Genomic DNA, 24,347 nt, shown 5'->3' with positions numbered 1-24,347 from the left:
TGCCTTGGACCCTCCCTGGATGCCTCCCTCCCTGCTTTTCACCCAGCTGCTGTTTCTTCTTTGTCCCCTGGTTAAGCAGAGACTTCAATGAAGGATTTACCCTTCATGAGAGGCACAGTGCTGAGCTGCTGGCGTGCACAAACACCTGGGAGCAGAGCACAGGAGGGTGAGGGGGGAAAAGGTCCGTCAGTGAATCCCTCACATGCTTTGTAAATTGATCCCAGGGGAATCGCAAGTGTGTAGCACCTGTGATAAACTGATCTCTTTTCTGGCCATTTCTGGGGTAGTTACTTAAAAAGACATTCACCATCCTCTGGAACCCAGTGTTCTTTCCACCACTGCCTTTTCCCAAGTCCATTGTCCCGGAGCTGTTGGTGGGGGTGACCTCTGGCAGGGCCAGAGGTGCAGTTTTAGGCTGAGGAAACATGAGGAAAGGTGAGGAATTCCAAGAGCCTGAGACGTTTTGCTTATAAAAGGGACTAACTGATCCTTTCCAGCCTCTGTAGCCATCGTTTGCATGAGGTGTGGTGCTGACACCTGGGGGCTGCTCACTCAGCTTTTCCCAATTAATCCATTTACCTCTGGGTAAACACCCCAGCTCTTTCTGGTATTTTCGGGGTGTTTGTCAGCTCAGACTGAGATCTGCATGAGACAGGGAAATATTTTGAAGTTCTCATATGCTTCGGGGATTAAGGTTTGATTCTGCTACTACAGGAAAACAGACAACATAGAGAAGGACAGAGTGAGAAAACCCTTCAGACAAAACAGATATTCAGTCTTGCCACAGGGCAGTTGTAAAAAATGTGTTCCAGCTCCCACCAGGAATGTGTTAGAGATGTTATAAGCATCTTTCACACCAAATACTGCTGCTCTTTGCTCTGAAGGGTGAGAATGGGACCTCTGGGGATCTCATAAGAGGGGTGTGATTTCAAGTTCTCCATTTTCAGCTGCTTTTCTCCCTCACACTGGGACCTTGAAGAGGGGCAGAGGTGCCAATGCAAACAGCTCTGCTGCCAGACCAAGAGAGGAGCTTTAGGCAAACATTGCAGTGTGCAGGAGGCTCCCTGGGCTCACAGATACGGTTACAAAACCCTCCACAGCATGTTCCAGCCTCAGACATGAATGTGGTATTTATTTTAGGCTGATTGGTGACAGTTCACTGGCTGTGGTTGCACTTCAGCTCCACGTCCATTTCCTCTGTAACAAGTAACAAACCCAAGATTAATCTTGACACGAAAATAACTGCTCATTTCCCCCCCAGGCTCTATAGACACTATAGGCTCTGCCTCAGAGCCATGATTTCCCCCACAGGATCTATTTGGGTGAGTGGGAGTCCCCTCTTGCCTGTAGCTCAGGACAGTGACACTGTATGCTCCCCCTCTATGGTTTTGTATTACACAGACGTGGCACTTGGGGAAATGCTTCAGTGATGGGCTTGGCAGTGCTGGGTCAGTGGTGAGACTCAATAATTCAGAGGCACATGTATTTTTAATTTAGCTGCCCCTAGCACACCTTCTAGAAGAAATCTAACCACAGGTGTTTAAAATATACACTGATCCACTACAACCCAGGATGCTTTGTGTGGGACCTTTGTGTGAAATTACCCTTACAGTTCCACTTTGGTGCCCTTTTTCAAGTCTGCATCTCCTTACCATCATCTCCATTAAATTTTATGTGCCAACTAACAGAGGCATTTAAACTTCGACCAAAACACATTTTTGAAAGCAAACTCTCGCATCAAAACTGGGGGATTGTTTAACCAGCCCAGTAAACTTACATGACTCCTAATAATCCCCCCACCTCTCCCAAAGTTTTCTTGCTTTTGCTTCCAGAGTTTTTATCACCTTTGCAGGTAGTGACCAATACTGGGTATGTGGGCCTGCAAATGTGTGATTCTGAGTGAAACTGAATCCAGGCTGGTTCAGCTGCAGGTCCTGCTTGTGGGGGTCCCTGCAGCACACCAGGCCCCTTTGAGTCACCAGCTCCTCCAGAACTGTCCCTGTAACTTTCAGGGAGAATTATTAAATATCTTGTGCAGAAAAAAATACTCAAAGTTTCTTGATAAGCAGGAGTTTGTGTTCATCCAAGCAATGTGTTTGCAAAAAGAGTGACAGCTCTAGCCCCAGTTCTAGAGTTCTGTCTGAAAACCGGCCAGTGCCTTGTCTGTACTTGCAGTGGTTGCTGTGGCTCTTCTGGAGCAAGGACACCCCAATTTGCCCTGATTGCCACCTAAGAGATCACCCATTAATTAATGCTCAATTCTGCACCTCTGGTTTGTTCCAGGTGGGCTTTACTGAAAGGCAGAAACCACTGAACTGAACCTATCTCAGAACCATCCTAAGGTTATTTTCAAATATATTTGCCAAGTTTTATCCAACCTAGACAGTACTCTGGGCCAGCTCCTTGACCTGGGAGCATTTCCAAGGACACTGGGGGTAGGGGCATCCCTGGGATGTGCCTCCAGCCTGCAGCCCAGTGCAGCTGAGGGCACAGGGGGGCTGCACCTTGTGCTGGCCATGGGGAACCTTTTCCACCTCTGCAGATTTCCCTGCTCATTAATGATCCAGCAACACACTGGATTTCTTTTGGGGCAGGCTGGGGCAGCCCTGCAGGCCATGTGAGCACAGGTCACCTGTGCTGCTGCTGCTGCTCCTGCTGGCAGCAAGCCCTGCACAACCTCAGTGGAAACAGCTCCAGAGCAAAGGTTGAGCCTTTGCTTCTGGATCTGGCTCAGAGATCACCTTCAACACCACATCTACTCAGGAGAGGCAAAGTTGGGTTTCACACTTTGTGGGCTCTTGTGCTTAGGACATGATGTTTAACCTAAAAAACCCGTTACAATGTGATTTGATGGCACAAGTAAGGCTTTTGGTCACTCCTCACAATATTTAATTAACGCATCACTGGTCTCTAGTCACTGTAATTATTGGAACATATTTTTCCGAATCAGAGTGTGTCAACAAAATAGTAATATAAACATCACACTTGGAGCCTCCTTCTCAATTGCTGCAGCTCACACTGATGGCAAGTGTTGCTGGAGTAGAAAAAAATTTCCAGCATTTTTAGAGAGATTTCCTAACAGCCCTTTCAACAGATACGAAACTAGACATGTTGAAATAACACTTGTCACTTACAAGTTTGTTTGAAATATGATTCTCATTTAGAGTATCATTCATGATTTCATTCAAATGCCTGTGTTCCCTGAAGAAACATGAGACTGCTGTCCTATCCTCTCCAGCTCCCACGCCTACAACAACAGTATTTTATTCAGAGGGAGTATCTCTTTCAGACTCTAACAATGTGCTGCTTGGCTCTTCATCCTCTGTCTTCAGAGATGTGATCCTCTTGAGCTGCCAATTTTTAGCCTGGTATATGCTTATAAATGTATCATTCTGCGATTCTGAACATGAAGCGTGCTGGGGGTATTTTGCACAATATTTTCCTTTCACAGGATTTCATGGGAAACTGAGTGCATCCTGTTTTAAAAATAAAATCACTCCCTCAGCTCTGGACTCTTTCCTGCTATTGGCTATTGATGATATTTACATAGATTTCTGGAAAACATGCCTTCATTCTTAAAATACTATTTTGCAATCCCTTTTTATTAAAAAGGTGCAGGGGTTTTTCTGTCGGGTGACTCCCTCATTCCTTCAGGGAGCAGCTCTGCAGGGCACAGCCTCTCCCCAGCGTGTCACCAGCCATTCCTGAAGGGCAGAACTGCTGCTGTGGAGCTGGTGAGCACTCCCTCAGCCCCCGTTCATCATCTCTGGCTGTGGCTGCTCCTGAGAGCCAGCAAAGCCTGAGTGCCTGCAGCGCTGCGTTTTGGGGCTTGGCAGGACACACGTGCCCGTGCTCACCAGGGCTGCTGGACTCGCATCTGGCCCCACTGGAGCCCAGAGCCACCCTCAGCACCCTCCACGGTGCCCTCAGAGCCGGGCTGTGCCCAAGTGTGTGTAGGTGTGGTGTGTAGGTGGCCAGCTGGTCCTGCTGGGACTGAACACCCCTGCGTGCCCCTGTGCCCGGTCCGGCTGTGCTTCTGTCACACGCAAGGAATTCTTTGTGCCATGGTGCCACTCAAGCCCTCGTGAGCCTGCTGGGATGTGGGTAAACAGAGCAGAGGGAGACGTGCTGGGCTTTGGTGAGCCTGGGCACCTCTGCTCCCCACAAACCCTGCCCTTGGCTGGGTGATGAAGCCAACCTGCTCAAACAAGTTTTCATTAATGACCGAGAGTCAATAGAACCTTCCTTCGGCCTCTAAATTGTTCCCACAAACCCTGGTCCTTTTAAGTCGTCTATTGCCACCTTCAGCCCCGTGGCTGTCATTGATGTGGCTCTGGGTTCCCTCAGCACCAGGGCACCTCCCAGAGCTAATACCTTTCCTTCTAGGGCAGCAGCTCCTGCTCCCAGCCTGGGCTTCTGTTCTCACCACGAGCTGCTCGTGGCAGAGCTGGAGGAAGTGTCTCCAGGTGGTGCTTACATTCAAATGTTTGCACTAGCGTGTTCCCACTCGGCTGCCTCGACAGCAAAATATTGAGTTCAGTGCACTCTCACTACTTGATGTTTTTATCGTTTAAGGCTTGAGACAACTTGTAAATGCTTAAAATAGCGTGAAAATCCCTGTGCTGGCACCGGCTCTCAGCCTTATTGGAAGGCTGTCTGCTGTTCTCCTGGTGTGGAAGTTTCATATGTTCCAGAGAACAATTATGGAAGAGCAAAATTTTAAATAACCAAGGCTATGTGGCAGTTATCATTTAGAAGGAAATCCATAGCTTAAAGGCGTCAGAATAACAACCTGATTTAAAAATCAGAATTGATGAGCAACCAGGTGTCCATAAAGGAGTACCTTGGCTGCAGAGTGTCGTGGTGATTACCATTGATTTCCACAATTTTTAAAGGTATTAAATTACTCCTTTTTTTCGTATAAACTACAAATAGCTGCACTATTTCCAGGTTCTGCACGTTCCTGGAATGTAATATGTAATGTAAACTTCCCTGAGTGAAGGGAGGAGGAAGCAAGGAGAAGGGTTACAGGAGCAGCTGAGTGTTCGCTCCTGGCAGCTTGGCTGTGGGAGCGCATCCTGGGGCGGGGAGGTGAGCCTGGGCAAGGTCTGCTCACACGGATGGGCTGAGCCCATCCCTCATTTTATCAGGGCCTCTTCAGGGTTCTATTTTGCCAGCAGTCGCTCTTCCAGGCTGTGTGCTCCTCAGGACAAAGCTGAAGCGGGTCCCTGCAGGGAGCTCCTCCCTGTACCGATACCAAACTGGGCGGGGTGTGACTGCACCCTCGGTGCCCTGGTTCCCATTCCCTGGCCCCTGTAGGTCTCTCACTCTCCGTTCTCACTCCCTGGCCCCTGCAGGTCTCTCACCTTCGGCTCTCACTCCCTGGCCCCTGCAGGTCTCTCACCCTCGCCAACAAAAGCCTGTGTTTGCTGGGAGGCACGGGGAACGTGGCCTGTGTGTGAGCAGTGTGTGTGAGCAGTGTGTGTGAGCACTGTGTGTGCACTGTGTGAGCAGTGTGTGTGAGCACTGTGTGAGCACTGTGTGAGCATTGTGTGTGAGCACTGTGTGTGAGCATTGTGTGTGAGCATTGTGTGTGAGCAGTGTGTGTGAGCACTGTGTGTGAGCAGTGTGTGTGAGCACTGTGTGTGAGCACTGTGTGTGCACTGTGTGAGCAGTGTGTGTGAGCACTGTGTGTGAGCACTGTGTGAGCAGTGTGTGTGAGCACTGTGTGTGAGCATTGTGTGTGAGCATTGTGTGTGAGCACTGTGTGTGAGCAGTGTGTGTGAGCACTGTGAGCACTGTGTGAGCACTGTGTGAGCACTGTGAACACTGTGTGTGAACACTGTGTGTGAGCACTGTGTGAGCACTGTGAACACTGTGTGTGAGCACTGTGTGTGAGCACTGTGTGTTAGCACTGTGTGTGAGCACTGTGTGTGAACACTGTGTGTGAGCAGTGTGTGTGAGCACTGTGTGTGAGCACTGTGTGTGAGCACTGTGTGTGTGCACTGTGTGAGCACTGTGTGTGAGCACTGTGAACACTGTGTGTGTGCACTGTGTGAGCAGTGTGTGTGAGCAGTGTGTGTGAGCACTGTGTGTGAGCACTGTGAGCACTGTGTGTGAGCACTGTGAACACTGTGTGTGTGCACTGTGTGAGCACTGTGTGTCTGCCCTGCCAGGGCTCCGGGTGAGGCCCCGCAGCTCCCGCCGCCTCTCTGCTGCTCCCTGCCCCCCCTGTCTCTGGCACACTGGAGTGCCGGGGCTGCCCGGAGGTTTTGGGAAGGAATGAATCCAAAGCAGGCCACATGGAGCCGTCAGGCGGGCGCAGCCCTGTCCCAGCGCCCAGAGCCTGCCCAGAGGGTGCGAGGTGCCGGTCCCTGTGAGCAGTGTGAGGCCGCTCCCTCACAAGGGGCAGAGGACCTGACCGAGGAAACGACTGCCAGTGTACGTGTCTGCAGTCCCACAGTGCTGCTTGTCCTGTGAACAGTCTCAAAATCTTGCTCAAAAACTCCTTTGGAGCAGGGAAGAAGCGACCTCCGTGTTGCTATTTGTAGCAGCGGAATGTGGCTGGGGCCAAGAGAGACCCGGGCTGCTTTCGGCACTGGAGGGTTTCGCTGGTGTTTTGGACAGCAGACAGCAGGTTTGCTCTGTGCTCTGAGAGCGGGCATTAACTGGGATATCTGACCGAGTTACAGCCTCCCTCTGCCAGGGAAACCTCTCCCTTGGCATGGCCTCTCCTGGGAAATGACGGCTTTAGCTGCCGGACTGGAGGGGAAGGGAATCTCACATGTTGGTTTCTAGGAGTTGAAATGGCCAAAGCCTGCCTGTAAAGAAAAGTCAGAAATGCCTTTTCCTCAAGACTTTCAGCACGTTCTGATGCCCAGTCCTGCCATGGCAGAACCACAGGGCACCCCTGGGCTCACTCAGACAGGGTGCCATGGGTGCAACCAGAGGCCTTTGGCTCACTGATAAGCCGCTTATCTTCAAACCATCCATTTTTTATTTTACTCTGAAATAAAACACTCCTCTGTGCTGGCTAATAAAGTTGTCTTTTTGGGCAAAAGAATGATTCGAGTTCAACCTTAGCTGTTAAGGTTGTTCTTTATCTTTTTTTAACAGGATGCACATGATTATACACTCCTTTAAATCTTCCTGAGAGAGAGTGGCAGTATCCAAACACATGGTCACCAGCTGCAGCCAGCAGTTTAAACATCACACCCACGGTCTCTTCAGGTGCAGATGAAATCCAGATGCCCAAATGCTTGAGTTCTCCACAAGGGAAATGCTAAATTGTGCATAAAAACAGTTGTATCATGGCCTTTAATGCTATACACATACTCAGATTATTTTTGCAGGAACCCTAATGGCTAGTTGCTAGCCTTTTTTTTTTTTTTTTTTATGTTGTTTTACCATTCTGGATAATTAAAAATGCCAACATTACTGAAATGTGTCTGCTGAGGGAGGATGTTTGTTTCATCTCAAAATGGCCTGATGTTTCGGGAAATGTTTCGGGCCTCACAGGAGTCCCAGGGCGGAGATGTGAGTGTGAGAAGCTTCTAGGAATGTGGAGCTCTTTGCTGCTTTTTCCTAGCACAGCTTTATTTTTAGCACGCCTCATGTTTAAGGGCCATGTCTGGGAAACAACAGGAGGTACTTTAACTCCTTTCCATGAACAGCCTGACTGTTCATTCTTGATTTTTTGGATTTATGAAGCAGATTTTCTTCTTTACAGCTGCGATAGCTCCGTGAAATTGTCGGTGACGGCCACAGACTCACTGGGCTCATCAAGTTAAAAGTGAAATGACTCAGGACGAATTTGTGCTCTGAGAGGCACCAGAGCTGAAGCTCATCCTGTGCTTGCTGTCCCCACGTGGAAGGTGCCAGCTGTCCACAGCAGATGTGTGTGGGACAGGCAGCACGTGCCCAGTGCCCAGCCCTGCCCCAGCACAGGGCAGAGCGCAGGCTGGAGAAAAGCTGCCCTGGGAGGAGGCAGGTCCAGCCATGGCCACCGTGCTTCTGAGGGCTCCTTCCTGCCCTCTTCAAACTCACACACCCTTTTCTGAGCAGCACAAGGGTAACTACGCTCCCCTGGGATCAGGCCGGCAGCAGAGCTCTGCAGGAGGCACAAAATGCATTTCACCGCTTTTAGAATCAAAATGCTCTGGGTTTTGTTAGCATAACTACAGTAGGAGGTGACACTAAAGGGGTGAAGCATTTAGTGTCCCAAAATGAACAGAAATGAGCACAATATTGTTACTTTGCTGTCTCAGTCCCAGCTTCTCGTGGTGCTTTTCCCTTCCCCTGAGCAGCAGCCATGTCCAAGGCTGTGTGATGTCCCCAGCTGCCATGGCCCTGCCAAGGAGCTCTGCTTTGCCCTTACAGGGTTCAGCTTGTCCCTGTGTCCTCCACATACTGGGCACTGGGGTGGAAAACAGCCTCTTCCACATGTGTATCTGCCATTGGTGTTCAGGTGGCCACTTACGGAATTTTTTCAAACCTAAATGCCTTTGTCAAGTCAAGTCTCATCCTTGTGAAAGTGTAATTCCTGTGGTGCATCCTGGATGTGGCTGCAGATGTGTCACCCTGTGCAGGACGAGCTTCCTGCTCTGAGCATTTCCCAAGGGACAAGTCAAGGAGGAGCAGGGAATGGCTGCTTGCATGGCCTGGATACTCCTGCAGTGATAGCTGGGGATTGCATCTGTCCAAACCCAAAGAACTTTTTGTAATGGAAGCTTATCCTTAATGCTTCCTCCTCATCCTGATACTAACTCCAGGTGTTACAGAAAAAAAAAACAAAACAGTCCTGCATGTCAGTTTGTTGTATCAAAAGCATCATGTGTGGCTGAGAGCTACCAGGTGTGCTCTGCAGGTCTCTGAGGAGGGGTCCTGGTCCCCCAGGACTCTGAGGAGGGGATGCTCAGTGCTGCAGCTCACAGCTCAGAGCAGCCACTGTGCCTGCCAGCCTTGGGTTTCCTTCCTCTGGGGGACATTAATTAAGTTGTCTTAATCAGGATGCAGGCTTGCAACATCGGTCCACAACATAAGGAATCAGCTTAAGGGACTCCCAGGGTGCTCTCAGACCTCTCCTGGGTGCAGGATGTGCTCGGTGAGGAGCATCCGTGCAGCTGTGGGGGCTGGTGAGTGAGGGAGTGGTGATTGTGTCAGGGACATGTGTGTGACAGGGAGATGTGTGTAGCAGGGACAGCTGTGTGACAGGGACAGTTGTGTGGCAGTGATGTGTGTGCTGCAGCAGCTTGGGAAGTGTCCTGTGTGCTGAACTCACCTCAGTAAACATCACTGGAACTCATTCCTGTGAGATACTGGCCCAAACCTGCTGCCAGCACTGGACGTGGTAGATGTGTGACATGTAACACCAGCTGCCACCTGCAATTCCAGTCACCTCCCCATTGATTCCTTTCCTTTTCCAGGACTGATTTTGCCAAGGAGCTTCACCAGTGCTGAGCTAGGAGTCAGGTATTTGCTTTTTGTAAACACACACTTCCACTGTAAAGATGTTTCATTCTCACGTCCCAAATGGGGAGGAAACCTAAATGTAATGGTTGCATGTGCTTGGAAGAACATACTTGTGTGAGCGCTATTTCCAGGCGTATAACTGAACAGGTAAGTGGCAGAGGATTTTTTTTATATCCCCGTTGCTGCTTAGAGAGTGGACAGCACAGGAAAGAAGTGCCTTTGGAGTGGAGTTTCTCTTTGGAGAACGTTTAATCCAGGTCCTTTTCAAACACAGTGGTCTCTGCACACAATGATCACTCAGGCAAATCCCCTAACACAGGAGAAACAGCCTATTCTGCTTCTAGACCGAGCTGCTCTGTTCAAAATGAACCAAAATAAAAATCCCAAACCCAAGCAAACCCAGCCCGTAGTGAAGAGCTGTGTGCAGGCAGTTGACGCAGGGCTCGGGAATGCAGAGGTGCAGAGCTCCCGGGATGTGCGTGGCCTCACTCCTTATTTATCCTCCCTGTCGGAGGAACAGCTGTGTTTACAGGAGGTGGGAGCCAAGCCTCGCTGGGCTGTGCTCTGTGCTGGGACCCTGCTGGGGGCTGCTGCCCTGGGCTGCTCCTCCTGCTGCTGCCAGAGCCATGGTCAGGAGTTACCTGCAGGCTTCTCCTGGGCAGGAGCTGTTCCAGTCCAGCTTAAGAGGCAGGAGCCGAGAGAATGGGTTTGCTTTGGTCCTGACCTGTGGCTGCTGTGCGAGGGTTGGGATGTGGTGAGGATGAGGATGGCGGCGAGGGGGAGGCCCCACCTCAGGAGATGCCTCAGCGACCACCCCGGGGGCACCACCGGCTGGGCCTGGGACGGCTTCTGGAGAACAGCCAGGGAAAAACGCCTTGCAGGTCAGTCCAAGGGCAGCTGTGATCCCACACTGGGGTGATTCAGGCATCGGGGCTATGGCCTTGATCAAGGAAGGAAAATACCTTTACTTTTTTGGTGCCCCTTTAAGGCTGCTGCGTTTTCTGTCACACCAGAGACCTGCCTTTGTCCAGGCTGTTCTTTCACTGGTGGGACCATGAGGGTATTTTGAGCTGATGATTTGTATATAGAGCTGGAAATACCCAGATTTGCAGAGAATTAAATTTTATACTTTTTGTTCAGCTGGAGTTTTGTAGACACTTTAAAACACGACAGTGTCAGTCAGCCATGCCGTGCGCACCAACCGCAGTGCCCAAAAGTGACCCGAGTCACTTTTAAACCTTCATTTCTGATGCTTACAGAAACTTGAGAACTTGAACCTGTGTGGTTTTTCAGGAAGCCTTTCTAGGGTGTCAGAAATAATCCTTCTCTGTGTCCAGCCACCTTTCCCTGAGCCTTGCACCCCGAGATCTCCAGCTGTGCACGTGTGTGCAGAGGTGGGCAGAGCAGACCCTGGGGCTGTGTGGGGATGGTGATGGGCTGGGGGTGGCAGGTGTGGGGCTGTGCAGGGACCCCGTGGTGAGCGCTGGGCACAGGGCCTGAGCTGTTCTTCCTCTCAGGTGCATGGTGCCCAGCAGGGATCTGGCAGCTTCCCTGCCAAAGCAAGAGTAATAACTGCTCCAGTTACTGAAAATGGGTTTCTAGATTCTTTTTTCTTTCAAGCAGCTCAGTGGGCTGTGCATAGATCTTTTCTCCTGGGGCTTGTGTTCATCTCACAGAGACAGGAGGTTTTGTAGTAGCATTTTTATTCTGGTCAGATGGGTGTCCCTCCCCTCACCCCTGAGAGAGAGTTCAAAATGAGTGAAGGTATTTCTCTTTTCCCTGAGCCCACATGCACTTCACTTGTTATAAGCAGACCTTTCAGAGGTGCCAAGGGGCTGGATTGTTATTGTAAACATCCCTGTTCCTCTGTCAAAGCAAGAGCCAAGTTACCCTTTGGGCTGAGGTTTTCTTTCAGTTCACAACCAGAATGGAGCAAAGAGGCTGTCAGATTAACTGGGGACTTTCAGCAGGGGAACAGGACGTTGGGAATTGCTTATGTGTACAAGATCTATGAGTTTTGAGACTCCAAGGCCCTGAAACCTCTTTGAAAATCCTGGATTTAATTTGAGTGTGCTGGTCATGCCTCTGGGCTTTTGTGCTGGGCTGAAGAGCAGCACCAAACCCAGTCACTGCTGGCACTGTGGAGCCCATCCCACCAGACCAGCGCTACAATCCACTGGAGGCACTGGGGGGTTCATCAAATATTGGTACAGGATGTGTTGGTCAGGAGGGGTGTCAGACATGGCCACTACTGAGGGGCTGAGTGACACAAGTTCTGCCAGGTAGATGGTCTCTTTCTTCTGCAAAACAGCAGCCAGAACTCAAATTGCAGCTCTTCACTGCAGATGGTGTGAAGAAGGCTCAGCACCATCAGGAAGCCTTTTGAGCTGGGCTATGAGAGAGCAGCATGGACATTTTTACAAGTTGAAGGGACAGAGCTGTGGATGGTATTTGCCACCCTGCACTAGGTGCAGGAGCTGTAATACAGCTGCTTCTTGGTTTGCCACAGGTTCTGTGAGGAGACAGGACACCCAAATGCTGATGTGATTTGTGTGCACCAGCTCCAGGTGATTTCCTGGAGGAGCTGGCAAAGGTTGGCTACTTTTTCAATAACTGCTGCCATTGCTCCTGGACTGCTGTCCTCAGCTCAAACATCAGAGTTCAGGAAAGAAATTGGTACAGTGGATAATGCTTCCACTGGAGAGTGCAGAACAGATCCAGGTGGTGCATCCCTGTGATTCCTCTGGCCCCGTGGTGTCCAGCAATGACAGAGGGGAGCAGCAGCAGCCTGTAGTGCTTCTGCGCTGGGTTGCCACTTGGGTGGGTGCTGAAACTCTCAGCACTTGAAGGAGCCCCAGAAGAAGGGCTTTAAAATCGACTGATTTTTTATTAAAGCAAATTTATCAAATGCTTATTAAAGGAAAGGCAAAATGTTGATGTTTTCCTGGTGCTCCTTCTGGTTCTTTTCCCACCTCCGAAGCCGTCCTTTGCCCTGGCTGCAGCCCCCTCCACTGCTGCCCAGATGGCTGCCAGCTGCCCTGCTGCCTGCATGGCCTGCGCTCCCTCGCTGCAAGCTGCACTCCGATGTACTGCTCCGCTTTTGTAAACAGGCTAAAAATACCGTGGTGCTGCTCCTCTGAGAGCCCGGGAGTTCAGAGAGGCTGGGAAGGAAGCCGGGGTCAGGCGGCCTCCGGGGAGCGGGCGTCACACGGCGGCACGGAGCCACGGGACGCTTCCCTCCCTGCAAGAGACAGCGCACCGGCCGCAGCGCTGCTGCCCTGCTGCCCTGCTGCCCTGCTGCCCTGCTGCCCTGCTGCCCTGCTGCCCTGCCCGCCTGCCCAGCAGGGCCAGCTCTCCTCTGATCAGTGCTCACGGTCTGCCAGGTGGCACCCGGGACGCTCCGGGACTCTGTGCGCCTCTTGTGAAGAGGAATTTTTGTCTTTCCTACTCGATTTCTGGGCTAGGTATTGTAATGCAGGGACCAGTGTCCTGCAGAGCGCTGGCTTCTCCTGGCACTGCCACTCCAGTCAGCTGGGGTGACACGGTCTGCCCTGTGCGAGGCTTGTGTCTCCATGTCCTCTGGAAAAGGAAGTCAGAAAAACCTATTCCTTCAGACATCCTATTTCAGAAGGCATCAGAGGCTGATTTCTGTTCTCACCACACCCACGTACCCCGTTAAGGGATGTGACTGTCCTAACCACACCCTGCTCAGAGTGACCAGGACCTGAGTGTGAATGTCCCCCTCCAATGACACAGAAGCTGGTTCTAACCAGAAACCTCATCGGTGGTAGCAAATTTCAGTTTGAGTCATATGTGTCATAGGCATTAAGACCTGGAATATTCTTATATTTTGCTTCATTAGTGCTTAACCTCGTTAGCTGTTGTGAGGCTGTGTGGCACAGAGTGAATCAGCAAAGAGCAGCAGAGCCCTGTCAGGTATCCTCTGTGTGCTGTGAGTGCTGAAAACACAGAGCAGGGCTCAGCAGTGCTCTGGCAGCCATGAGAGCTGTGTCTCTGCTGTTGTACCCTCTCTCCTCTCTCCATCTCTCCACTGTAATGTCCATGTGAGTGTCCCCTGTGTGAGCTGTGGCACTGGGAGCCACGCCTGGGCTCTGGTGCTGGGCAGTGCAGTTAAGGACAAAGAGGAATTCATCCAGAGCTGAATAAATGCACGTGATGGGCAATAAACACCTTAAAGCCCAAACACACCACTGGCATCCTCCACCTGCCCACAGCCCAAGGGAGCACCAAGCCCCACAGAGTGGGGTGAGCTGGCACCGAGGTGGGCGCTGCCTTGCAGGCACCCCCTGCCTGGTGTGGCAGGGACTCTTCACTGGGAGGGAAATTCAAATCACGGTGAGTTCCTCCTCTCCAGACAGAATGAATTCCATCGAGACTTTGTTCTCAAGAAAATAACCTTTGCTGTGCTTTTAGGAGTCCAAAAGACTTCCGGTACAAAAGCTCTGGGTTTAACAGGCTTTTCCCACCGCCTGTGGCAGAGCTGGGGCAGTGTCAGGGTGGTGTCCGTGCCGTGGCACTCAGCAGCGTGCTCTGCACTCAGCTCACTCTGCTGGGCCGTGCTCCAGCCGCTCGAGGATTCCTCACGGATGTAGCCGCGGAGCTTCCAGCACCTCCGTGCGCTGCATTCCTGCCCATCCCGCCGCGGATTTGAACGCTGGGCATCCTGTACTTATCCTGCCAGTGTTCCTCGGTGGCACCCATGCGGCCCACGCCTCTGGCGCTGCCGAACACCGTCCCTGCGGCAGGCTGGGCTGCAGATGCTGGCCGGGGATGGCAGTCGGACGGGCTGCTGCTGAATTCCGAGGGGGAGAGAAAGGAAGCGGCGTGTCAGAGCCCCGCCGGGATGCGCGGAGCGGCTGCGAGGAGCCGTGACCGAGCTGCTCTTTCCCAGGGAGGATTCTCCACCCCGTCCTGGGTGGGATCTCAGCCGTCCCGCTTAAAGCCGAGCAGATGGGGTTGGAGTTCAGTTGCCCCAGGCAGGACTTGCTCGCTTGCAGGGACACAGGAGTAACTTCTGCACGGGACAGCGACCCGCCGCTGTTGCCTCTCCCCATGGAAGGTAGGAGGAGGTTTGTTTTCTTCCCTCGGTTACTCTGTTTTTTTAAGGTTTTTAGACCGGCAATCGAACTACAATGCAATTAGGCAGAAAAGAGGGCACGGGCTCAGGAGGGAACGGCAAAGGTGTGGGCCTGGCTTTTCCCTCCTGGGATGTGCTGCTTCTCTTTGGGCTCAATTAACAGCAAACAGAGGTTTTTTCCGTCATAAATTCCATTTAGAATTTAGAAGAAAATATTCAGTTACTAGGAATTTTGAGATCTAACACTTCGGCATCTGCAAGTCCCACGGTGGGCATTCAGTGGCACAGCTGTCCCTGGAGAGAGCAGGGTGGCAGAAGGTCCCTGCCTGGCGAAGGTTTGTCCTCTCGGGGGGAGCAGCCCCCCATCCCGCTGCACCCGACTGGCTGCACCCTGCTGCTCCCCAGGGATCCCCAGGACCCTCCGTGCTCCCGCGGGAGCCTCATCCCTGCGGTGTGAGCACAGCCAGGGCAGGGAATGGCTTTCACCCAGTGGGGTGGCAGGGCTGGGAGAACAGCAGCAGCAGGGACACTCTCTGTGGGGACAGCATGTCAGGCGTAAAGCATCAGAGGAGGACACCCTGAGCGTTGATGCGTTTTTCCTGAAAAGCAATAGCAAGAGTGATCTTTTTTCTGGGAGGAAAGAAGGCGAGAGGGGCCCTTTGGGGTGGGTGTCTGAGCCTTCAGCAGTGTGTGGCTGTCACCCAGCATGAGCAGGGGCTGGAGAGGGACAGTGCTGCTGCTCCAGGCCTCCATGCTCAGCTGTGCTCCCACGTCCTTCCCGTGTCCCCCAGGGTGGTTTCTGTCTCAGCTGGCTCAACCCCTCTGTTCCTCCCTTGCCTCATTCCTGCCGTGCCCAGATCAGTCCCTTTGCCAGGGCTGGAGCTCCCCGACAGCAGAACTGGTGCTCCATGCTGGGGCAGTCCTGGCACTTCTCTGGCCATCAACTGGGCCAGCCCCAGCTCCTGCCTTGGCCAAAGGCTTGCTTTGTAGTGCCAAAAAAATCCTACAGCAACTCCGACAGCTCTGTAGGAGGGTATTAAGTGTTTGCATGTCAGAAGGCGGCCTTTATTTTATTGCTTCATGTAAAACACTTTGTATTCTCCAGGCAGGAGAGGCAAGGGTTGCAGTGAATGTTTTCAGAAAGGGAATTAGTGCCATGTCCCTTCCCAACAACACTCCTGTGTCAGACAGACCCTGGGGCTGCCCAGCCTCACCAGCACCTCTGCTCTCACATGGATCTTGGAGGACTGCTTGCCAGGACCACAACTGGGAATAGTACTGCATTTCTTGTCCTTTGCCTCTCTATAAAATAAATCAAGCAGAGTTTTCAACCCTCTGTTTGCTGATGCTTTCTAGCCAAGTTTTGAGTCAATTTATTTCCCATTGCTCTGCGTCAGCCTGGCAATGTGCCGAGCATGGGAAATGGGGAGAGACACAATTAGCTTGCTGCATTTCAGGCCAGGGCTGAGCATCCGCCTGTTGGCACACACAGGTCTCCCAGGCAGCAGTAGAGGTGTACTTTTTAAGGTAGAAAATTACTTGTGTTTCGGAAATGAATAAATTGTTGACAGAAGCTGAGAGTCATGAGAGAGCAATGGGTTGTGTTGCCGGGTATTCACTTATGCCCTGGAGGGCTGGTGCAATGACCACTGTGGGAAGTGACCAGAGGGGTGCTGGCTGCAGGTCAGGAAGGGCTGAGCCACAGGGAAGAATCCTCCTTTGGCCATGCCTGCTGTGCCACGGGGGTGCTGGGCAGGGAGAAGCCAGCATCCACCTGCCCTCTGTGGGCTCATTCCCTGCTGACAGCTGCTGGCAGTGCCAGTGGGAACAGCAGGCATGAAGCCCAGCCCCAGGTGGGCAGCAGGGCCAGCCGGGTGCCAGCAGTGCCCACGGGGGCTGTGCAGTGCTGAGGAAGCTGCTGGGGCTGCAGAGGGTCAAAGGAGCTGCTGGGGTCAGCACTTGTGGCTGGCAGCACGGGTCCCCCCTGTCCCCAGCACTCACCCTGTGATCAGAGAGCTGTTAAGAAATGGGGAGGTGCTTCTGGGAATGTTTTTTTCTGTGGATTGCTGTTCTTTTTGGTATAAATTTGCTTGTTTCAGCTTCTGAAGGTCACCGTTTCCAGGGTTCACGCTTTCAGGGTTAACGTTATCTGACACGTGCCAAAAATCTGGCTCTCAAAAAAATCTGACACCTGCCAAAAACTGGTCCAGTAAGCCTTGTGCAGCAGGGGGCTGAGCACACACACTGCCTGCTGTTCCCATCCCTCCTCCCCCTCATCCTGCTTCCCTCCGTGCTCCTGGGAAAAGGCAGGACCTGGAGCTGTTGGAAGGAATGCATGCTTGTGTGGGAAGGGAGCTTGGCTTCTCTGCTGAATAAATCATATAGAACCCGTTTTGTGCACTAAACAAAGCTTTATGGGAGGCAGATACAAGGGAGAGGCCCTGCTGACGGCCCAGGAGGTTTTACTGTGGTGCCTGACATCCTCTGGCTCTGGAGCCTGGGCACCACCTGTAGGTCTCAGCCTGCTTCAGAGACCTGAAGCACCTGAAGCAGGATTGGTGCTGCCCACCCTGGCTTCAGCTTCCCAGGGCTCTGACACTGCAGACTTTGCTGCTGTTCCCATGTTCCTCCAGGAGCAGGGAGTTTGTGGGGGGCAGGTCTGTGGTGGGTGCGCAGAGGGTGCTTGTGTGAAGAGGTTGGTGCTCATGTGCTTCACAGCAGCTTCCCACTTTCCTGCCCAGCTCTGAACTCTCACACAGGAATGAGGATCTTCTTGAAATGTGACCTTTTTTCCCAGTTTTACTCCCCATATTTGGTATTTGTTTGTCCCTTCTTTCACAAAGCAGCCCAGTAATCAGATGACATCCCTGACTCATGCTGCTCAGACATGCATGATGGGGCCTTTCTACTTGTTAGCAAAAGCCTATTGATTTGATTTCTCTGTCATTATTCAGCTGATATGGAATATTTCACTGATGGTAGTACAAGAAATCAAATGGAGTTTACAAAAAAGGGTGAAATATTAAATAAACCTTGCCAAAGGATAGAGAGGAGGTAAAGGTGAATGTGCAGGAAGGGTACAGGGTGCCCTGTCTGCTGCTCCACCTCTCTGATCTGTGTGCCTCTGGCTTCTGGGAAATGTTGGCAAGGCCACCTGAGCTGGTCAAACACCAGCACTGGTCACTGCTGGGGGTCACTGGTTGAAAGCTGTGTCACAGATGGCCCAAGCTGCACATCAGATACGTCCCTGTCACCTGCCCACCTCGGCCTGAGCAGTGAGCTGTCATAGATGCTCTGATACCTGCTCACACATACGTGCAACCCTCACTGCTACAGGAAAATACAGCTTTAGGTGCACAGAGGAACCTCAAGAGTGCGTGGCATGGCAAACCTGCCTGGGCTGGCTGGCTGGGAGCTGTGGGAAAGGCCTGTCAGACACGGCTTTCCCTGGCTCTGGGTAACTTGCCACTAGATGTCACAGTGTGCTTGGGTTTGTGGGGACGAGGAGTGCCACTTGTGCTGGGGACCCCCAACCCACCCACTCTGGGCACGGCAAAACTGCTCCCTAAAGTCCCTTTGCTGGACCAAGGCGCACAGATCGCATCTTTCTGTCTGTTCTTGTCTTCTAGAGCATTTTGGAAACATTTCTGGCTTTCATGTGGCACTCAGCAAAGTCTGAGAGACCCACAGGTGAGTGGAGAGGTTCACCAGGTGCCAGCCCATGGGGGTGACCCTGGCAGGTATCCAGTGGCCCTGCTCCCACTGCAGCAAGTGTCAAACTCTGATTAACATCAGAGTGATGCAGCAGAGCTCACTGTCTGTGTCCCAAAGCTCTTGCTCTAAGGGGGGACAAGTTTTGCCACTCCGCCAGCACAAGGCAAAGGAGGCCGGAGCTCCTGCAGCTGCCGGGGGCTGACCTCTGCCTAAAGCATCCCAGAGGATATTTATAGGCACACAGGAAACCCTGCTGGACCCTGCACTTCCTCTCCCATCCACGCTGAATCTTTAATCAGCTCAGTAGCACAGGGAGCATTAACTGTGTGTGGTTTTCCAGGGAGCATTGTGCTGAGCAGGGGTAGAGCATGTATGTGGTCAGCTTTGGGCAGGCTGGTGATGGCATAGGCAAGTCACCTTCTGAATTTGTTACAGCTCTGTAAAAAACTTGGTATGTTATTAAAAGACTAGGAGTATATGAGTGTGAAGCCTTTGCTGAGTAACTAAAAAACAATGACAGCATTTAAAGCCTCCTGTTTGAAGTGGTTTATGTACAGACCCAGGCTGGCGAGGGGTGAAGTGTAGCTGTTGAATTAATGATGGCATCACTCTGTGCCTTTCATTTGCCACCAAAATCAAGCGTAGTTTCCCAGTCTAAGACTAAACAAACAGCACAGCCAGGGATGTGCAGCAGAATGCTTTCCTTGTGTTCTCTCTGACCTTGAGGCCAGGCTCTGCCCAGCCTGAGCAGGGATGGTGTGCTCTGGATGCTGGTCCAGCCTGGAGAGCAGCTCCTTGTGCACAGGGATGTTGGGTGGACACTTGCAGTGCAGTGAGTGAGGGGAGCCACTGCCTGCACCCTGGAGCTGGAGAGATGTAAGCAGCAGCTGGTGACCTGGCTGTCACACACTGGCTGCCCAGGCCCCCAGCAGGGTGTGCTCCCTGCCACACACACGATGGACGGGCTGGCGCTGCAAGCCACTCCTGCTATTCATTTTCACCACATAAAGCTTCCTGACCAGTAACACGTTATTGCTTTCCTTTGTCTGGGATTGCCTTTCCCCCCTTCCTTGGCACGGGTCCAGAACATCTACAGATCTTACTTAGCCACGGTTAGTGACTGTGCCCTCATATCAGGAGTCTCCTGAAATACTCCATGTGCTGCTCTTTCCTTAGGGAATGAGAGCTGAGCACACATCAGTCCCATGCCCCTGCAGCAGCCGACACAGCAGAAGGTGCTTGAGCAGAGCTGGGAGAAGGATTTGCTGTGCTGGGGGTCTGGAGCCTGGTTCTAGCTCGGGAGAAGGGGTGTACCCTCACAGCATTCCATAAAAACGTGGCCACAACCTGGCTCCTGCTCCAAGCAGCCACTGCCAGGTGACACCACCTGCCCAAGCTCCAAAGACACCCCAGAGTGCTCCTTGCTGTGGCATAGGAGGGAGGCATTGCAGATCCACTGCTGTAGATAGAGCTGGGGCTTGGAACAGCAACTCTGTGAGAAAAACCCCCAACGTTAAAAAAAATTAACATAAATCCCATTTTCTGCACTTATCACCAATCTCGGATTAATTCTGCAGCATGACCAAACTCCTGCAAGGCCTCACACTGGTATGTTAAATATGTCCCACTGCATGCACTGAATGCGATTTCCAGGCTGAGGGCTTCTGGAGGAGAGTGCAGATAAGGGCGTGCTGGGAGGCAGCTGCCCAAGAGCTCTGCAGGAGGAATCTGTGGGCACAGACACATGCAGGGCCCCAAGTTTCCTTTCATTTGTTGGGTTTTTTTCACTCTTTTTCTGTCCTGTCACCCTCAGCTTTTGATCTGCACCAGCAAAGAGCTGGAGCCCGGCCATTAAACCTCTGCAAGGAGAGCCCGGGGCAGTGTGGCTGTTAGCCCAGCTCTGGGGATGTGAGGTACAGGGTGGTTTCCTCACTGTCCCACAGCCAGAGGGTTTGACAGAGGCTTTGGCACCGCTTCTCTCCTTCCCTGGGGCTGTGTGGATACTCCTGGAAATGAAGTGTGTTAGCTTCTCCGCCTCCTGGAGGCAGAACCGACTTTTTCCCACTTATCCCACTCCCCTGCTGGCTGGGAATGCAGCACAGACTCCTGCTGCCTTCCCCATGGTTGAGAGCAGTGCCCCAGAGCTGGGATGTGCCAGTGCCAGGGAACTCTGCACTGCCAGCAGTAAGGGAAGTACCCCCTCACTGCTCCTGGGCTCTGCGTCAGAGCTGCCCAACTCAACACCCATCATGTGCAGGGGGTTTGTCCATCTAAACCCCTGGTGTGTGATGTCTGTTAGGGCAGCACTGCTCTCCCAAGGAGAGGAGCTGCAGCCTGGCAGTGGGCAGCCCCATCCCAGCGCCCCAGAAGTGGCTGTGGGTCCTGCAGTGGGGCTGGGCTGGATGCACCTGCTGCATCCAGCATCCCAACAGCAAGGGAGTGAGTGCAAGCACGGACCCGAATCCTGCGGTGTAGAGCTTGTCCAGCTCAGGGAAAGAGAAATTCCTCCCTGGGGCCTTTGCTGGAAGCAGCTGGAGGCAGGGATTGGGATGGCTCTGCCCCAGGGGCTGCACTCCCCCAGGAGAGGTGCAGTGGTGATGGATGCCCCACACCCTGCAGGTGTCCAGGTGGGAAAACCCCTCCAGCCGTTCTGTTCCCGAGGAGAGCGCGCAGGAGAGGCGCTGCCCAGCCTCTGCCTGCAGTGAGCATCTGCCTCAACATCAAACCCTTGGAATCAACGGGCATTTTTCCCTTCTGGGGGGTGACCACTGACCAGAACCTGGCATCCATCGGCACAGCCAGGCAAGGCAGTGAGCTGGCTTGGGGGGACCAGCAGGGCGTGACCAGGAAGGGCTTTTCCTGGGATCCCAAGACTGCTGAGCCTTTCAAGGCAACCCAGGAGTGCCCACAAGCAGAGCCCACGTGCATCCCAAGGTGTGGGATCCACCCTCAGCTTGTCCTGGAGTCGCCGCAGCAGCTGGCACGGGAGGGATCTGCTGCTGCCAGGAGCAGGGAGCACACGATGTTCAGGGAGGAGAGGTCAGGTCTCTTCCTGTTTAGATGTTTAAAAAAAAATAAATAAAAAGCTTAAACTTTTTAGTGGAAAAATGACTGCAGGAACCATCCAAATTAGGAAACAGGAAATACTGCACTAGCATAAATATGTTTTTGACAGCTGAAATGAGAGGCAAGTGGTTTCCAGGTAGGGCTGGTAAAGATGCTGTGGGGCCAGCAGCTCGTGGGGCAGCTCAGCAGCCAAGGGGCACGTTCTCACCAGGACACACCTACCCAGCAGTGCCAGATGCCAGCCAGGTGCCAGAGCCAAGTCACCGAGTGTCTCACCTCAGGATCTCCCAACACAGTGCCAACAGTCAGCAAGATGTGTCCTTCAAGTGGAGGACTCCTCATGTTTCCAGCAGTGGAAGAACTGAAAACTAAGGCGCTGAAATCAGAATTTTTACAGAGTATCAATAGCATCAGGCTTCCCTGTGCCAGGTTACCTGTGTGATATTGTCTGCTCAAATCTCATGTCAGCCCTGCTCTTGACTCTCTCCCCTTCAGCAAATCACTGAAGCTCCCCAAGCCCCTTTCTAGCCAGATGTTCAGGTAATGCAATGCTGCTTCGAAGTCTGCGCCATTACTCAATTACTCCTGCATCTGATGGCAAGTAATATGCCCTCAGGGCTTTGCTTCAGTTTTGCCCATTGATTTGCTGTGTCACCTTGAGCACCACATCAAATATGCTTTCATTATTCAAAGGAATTTTGCTCATTTATACCCATGATCATGCTATCCATACTCCTACTCTGCTCCCAACTTTCCAAGCAGTGTCTGCTTGTTATTTATTGCAAAATTTAAGGATAGAAGCTAACCTAAAATACAAAAGAGGTCTGGGGGCCTATGTTCCATTCAAACTCACCTCAAGCGAGTTTCAATGGAGCTTGAAGAGCCTAAGAAAGGTAGATACTTCTGAAAATGTCACCCTGGCTGTACCTGCAGGCTGTGACATTCCACAGACACCTGAATTACTCAGGCGAGCTCCCCTGGCTGATGCAGCCTGCTGGCTGCGGAGCTGGCAGAGCATTAAATATGTACATACTTAATGTCTGCTGTGCTGGAGGGGGAGGACGCCTCAAAGTGAAAACTGCTGTGCATTCAAATGTGTTCTTCAAAGCTGAGCCAGGTGCTCTCAGCCTGGAGCTGAGCAGTAACAGCTACCCCTGGCTGCTGGGGCACAGTGTGGAGGGGCTGGGGGCTGCTGCTTTCTTTCCCTATTCTGTGCACAGGAGGGGTGGGCTGTGGGCTCAGGGAATGGTGTCTGTGCAGCCAAAGAAGTGTGGGCAGAGCTGATGCTGTCACTGGGTTTGACCCCTGGCACTGCTGGTACAAGGTTTGGAGAGTTTTCTCTTGTGCGTGCTTGTGTAAGGAGCAGCTGTGGTTTTCCCTTTACCTTTGCTGGAAGATGGCTGGGAAATAGCGCAGTCAAGAAGCAAAGCTGCTTTCTGGATTTTTTAAGAGCTTGTGCCTCAGTTTTCTGTGAATGTTGAATAAGAGCAAATGAGCCTTGGAAAAACAGCCAGTGTGGATTTTACCCTGGGACGATTCTGGGAATAAGCACACAAAAATAACCCATTCCTAAAAATGTTCTTCACAGCCCCACCCTTCAGGAATGATGTTCCCTGCGGTGACCCCAGCCTGGACAGCACGGGCAGACCAGGGCTGAACTTCGGCTCTGGTTCACACCCAGCAGTTCCTTTTTGCGGTGCAAACACCTCTCTGGAGCCAGAGGTGATTTGTTGAGGAACCAGTACCCCAGTGAGTGAGGCTGCAGAGTGTGGCTGCCTGTCACCCAGCCCAGTGAAACCATGGGCTGGGGACACGGGACTGGAGTGGCAGCAGCAGCAGGATTTGCTCCTCACCTGCTGTTCCTCTCTGTACCTGCAGTGCAAAGAAGTTAAACCACAACACGAGTCGCAGGCAATGCCAGCACCCCTGCACACGGGAGCTCTGCTGTGCAAGGCAGTTCTGGGAATCTCTGAAGTGCTTCATGCTCCTTGCCTTGTGAAACAACACTGAAACGGTGTGATGTGTAATTTCTGCAAATGCTCCAGCTTCTACACACGAGCCTCAAACCACTGAAAAGTCACCCTACCTCAGTGAACACGAGGGCAGTGGTAGACTTTAATGCTTTAAACAAGTAAAGTTACAGACCTCAGCTGTGCTCTGATTATTTTCTTTGAATTTGCTTCCTTTCCACTGCCTTTTTTATACGGAGACATAAATAATCTTAAATTCCAGATCACCCATGGGTCCAAAATTTAGCTGTAACAGGGACTTTGCCAACTTTTACAAAAGGATTTTGCTAACATGAAAGAAAATAGCTCATACATAATAAACACTCCTCCTGACCCACGTTATCCTTTTGCATTTAAGGTCAACCATCTCTGAAAGGAGGAGGGGAGAAAAAAAAAACCCACCAAGATAAAGGAGATGCAGAGAGTCAGCTGCAACAACAAACTAAACCCCTGCATGAAGGTCCTCCTCTCAGGGCTGTTCACAGCTGCCACTGCATTTTTTCCTTGGCCTGAATAATGTAAATACTGGGCTGGGGGGTGCTTTCCTTTACACTGGTGTAAATCTGGGCTGGAGCCCCAGCCCTGACCTGGCCATGCACACACTTTATCCCTGGCAGCCCTGCCCTCGGGTAAGGGACCTGCTTCCTCCGAGGAGCTCGCCTTCCTTTGATGCTCGCTGCCCTGTTGAATGAAGGGCTAAATTCCTCTTGTTCCTTGAAATAAACTTGCAAACCTCTTGACCTTCCTGAGCTGGAAGAATATGTTTACAGATTGTTTAATTCCATTTGTCTTCCTGAGCTTGTGAGAGGGACAGCAGTGTGGTTAAGGGAAGGGGAGCTGTGCTGTGTGACCGGCCTCTTTCGATATCAGAGACAAGACACTGATGAATCCCATCCACTGTGAAGGGTACAGCCATTCCCTTTACTTTTTGGAGGAGGAAGGAAAGGAATTATTTACTGGAATCCCCTGTAATTTTGCTTTATACAAAG

General features: G+C 52.0%; 1 protein-coding gene across 2 annotated transcripts in view; it reads left to right on the top strand.

Annotated features, from left to right (window-relative positions):
* The first annotated feature begins 14,480 nt into the window (after nt 1–14,480).
* The window catches only part of LOC120759027 (rho GTPase-activating protein 7-like), a 46,582-nt gene continuing 36,715 nt past the window's right edge, over nt 14,481–24,347 (top strand). For both annotated transcript variants that reach the window (XM_040077855.1, XM_058422424.1), the window contains exon 1: nt 14,481–14,551. In XM_040077855.1, coding sequence (XP_039933789.1) covers nt 14,545–14,551 — 7 coding nt within the window. In that variant the 5' untranslated portion in view covers nt 14,481–14,544. The remainder of the gene's footprint in view (nt 14,552–24,347) is intronic.

This window comes from Hirundo rustica, chromosome 14 (assembly GCF_015227805.2).
Source record: "Hirundo rustica isolate bHirRus1 chromosome 14, bHirRus1.pri.v3, whole genome shotgun sequence".
Lineage (NCBI taxonomy): Eukaryota > Metazoa > Chordata > Aves > Passeriformes > Hirundinidae > Hirundo > Hirundo rustica.
This window is presented reverse-complemented; position numbering and strand designations above follow the sequence as displayed.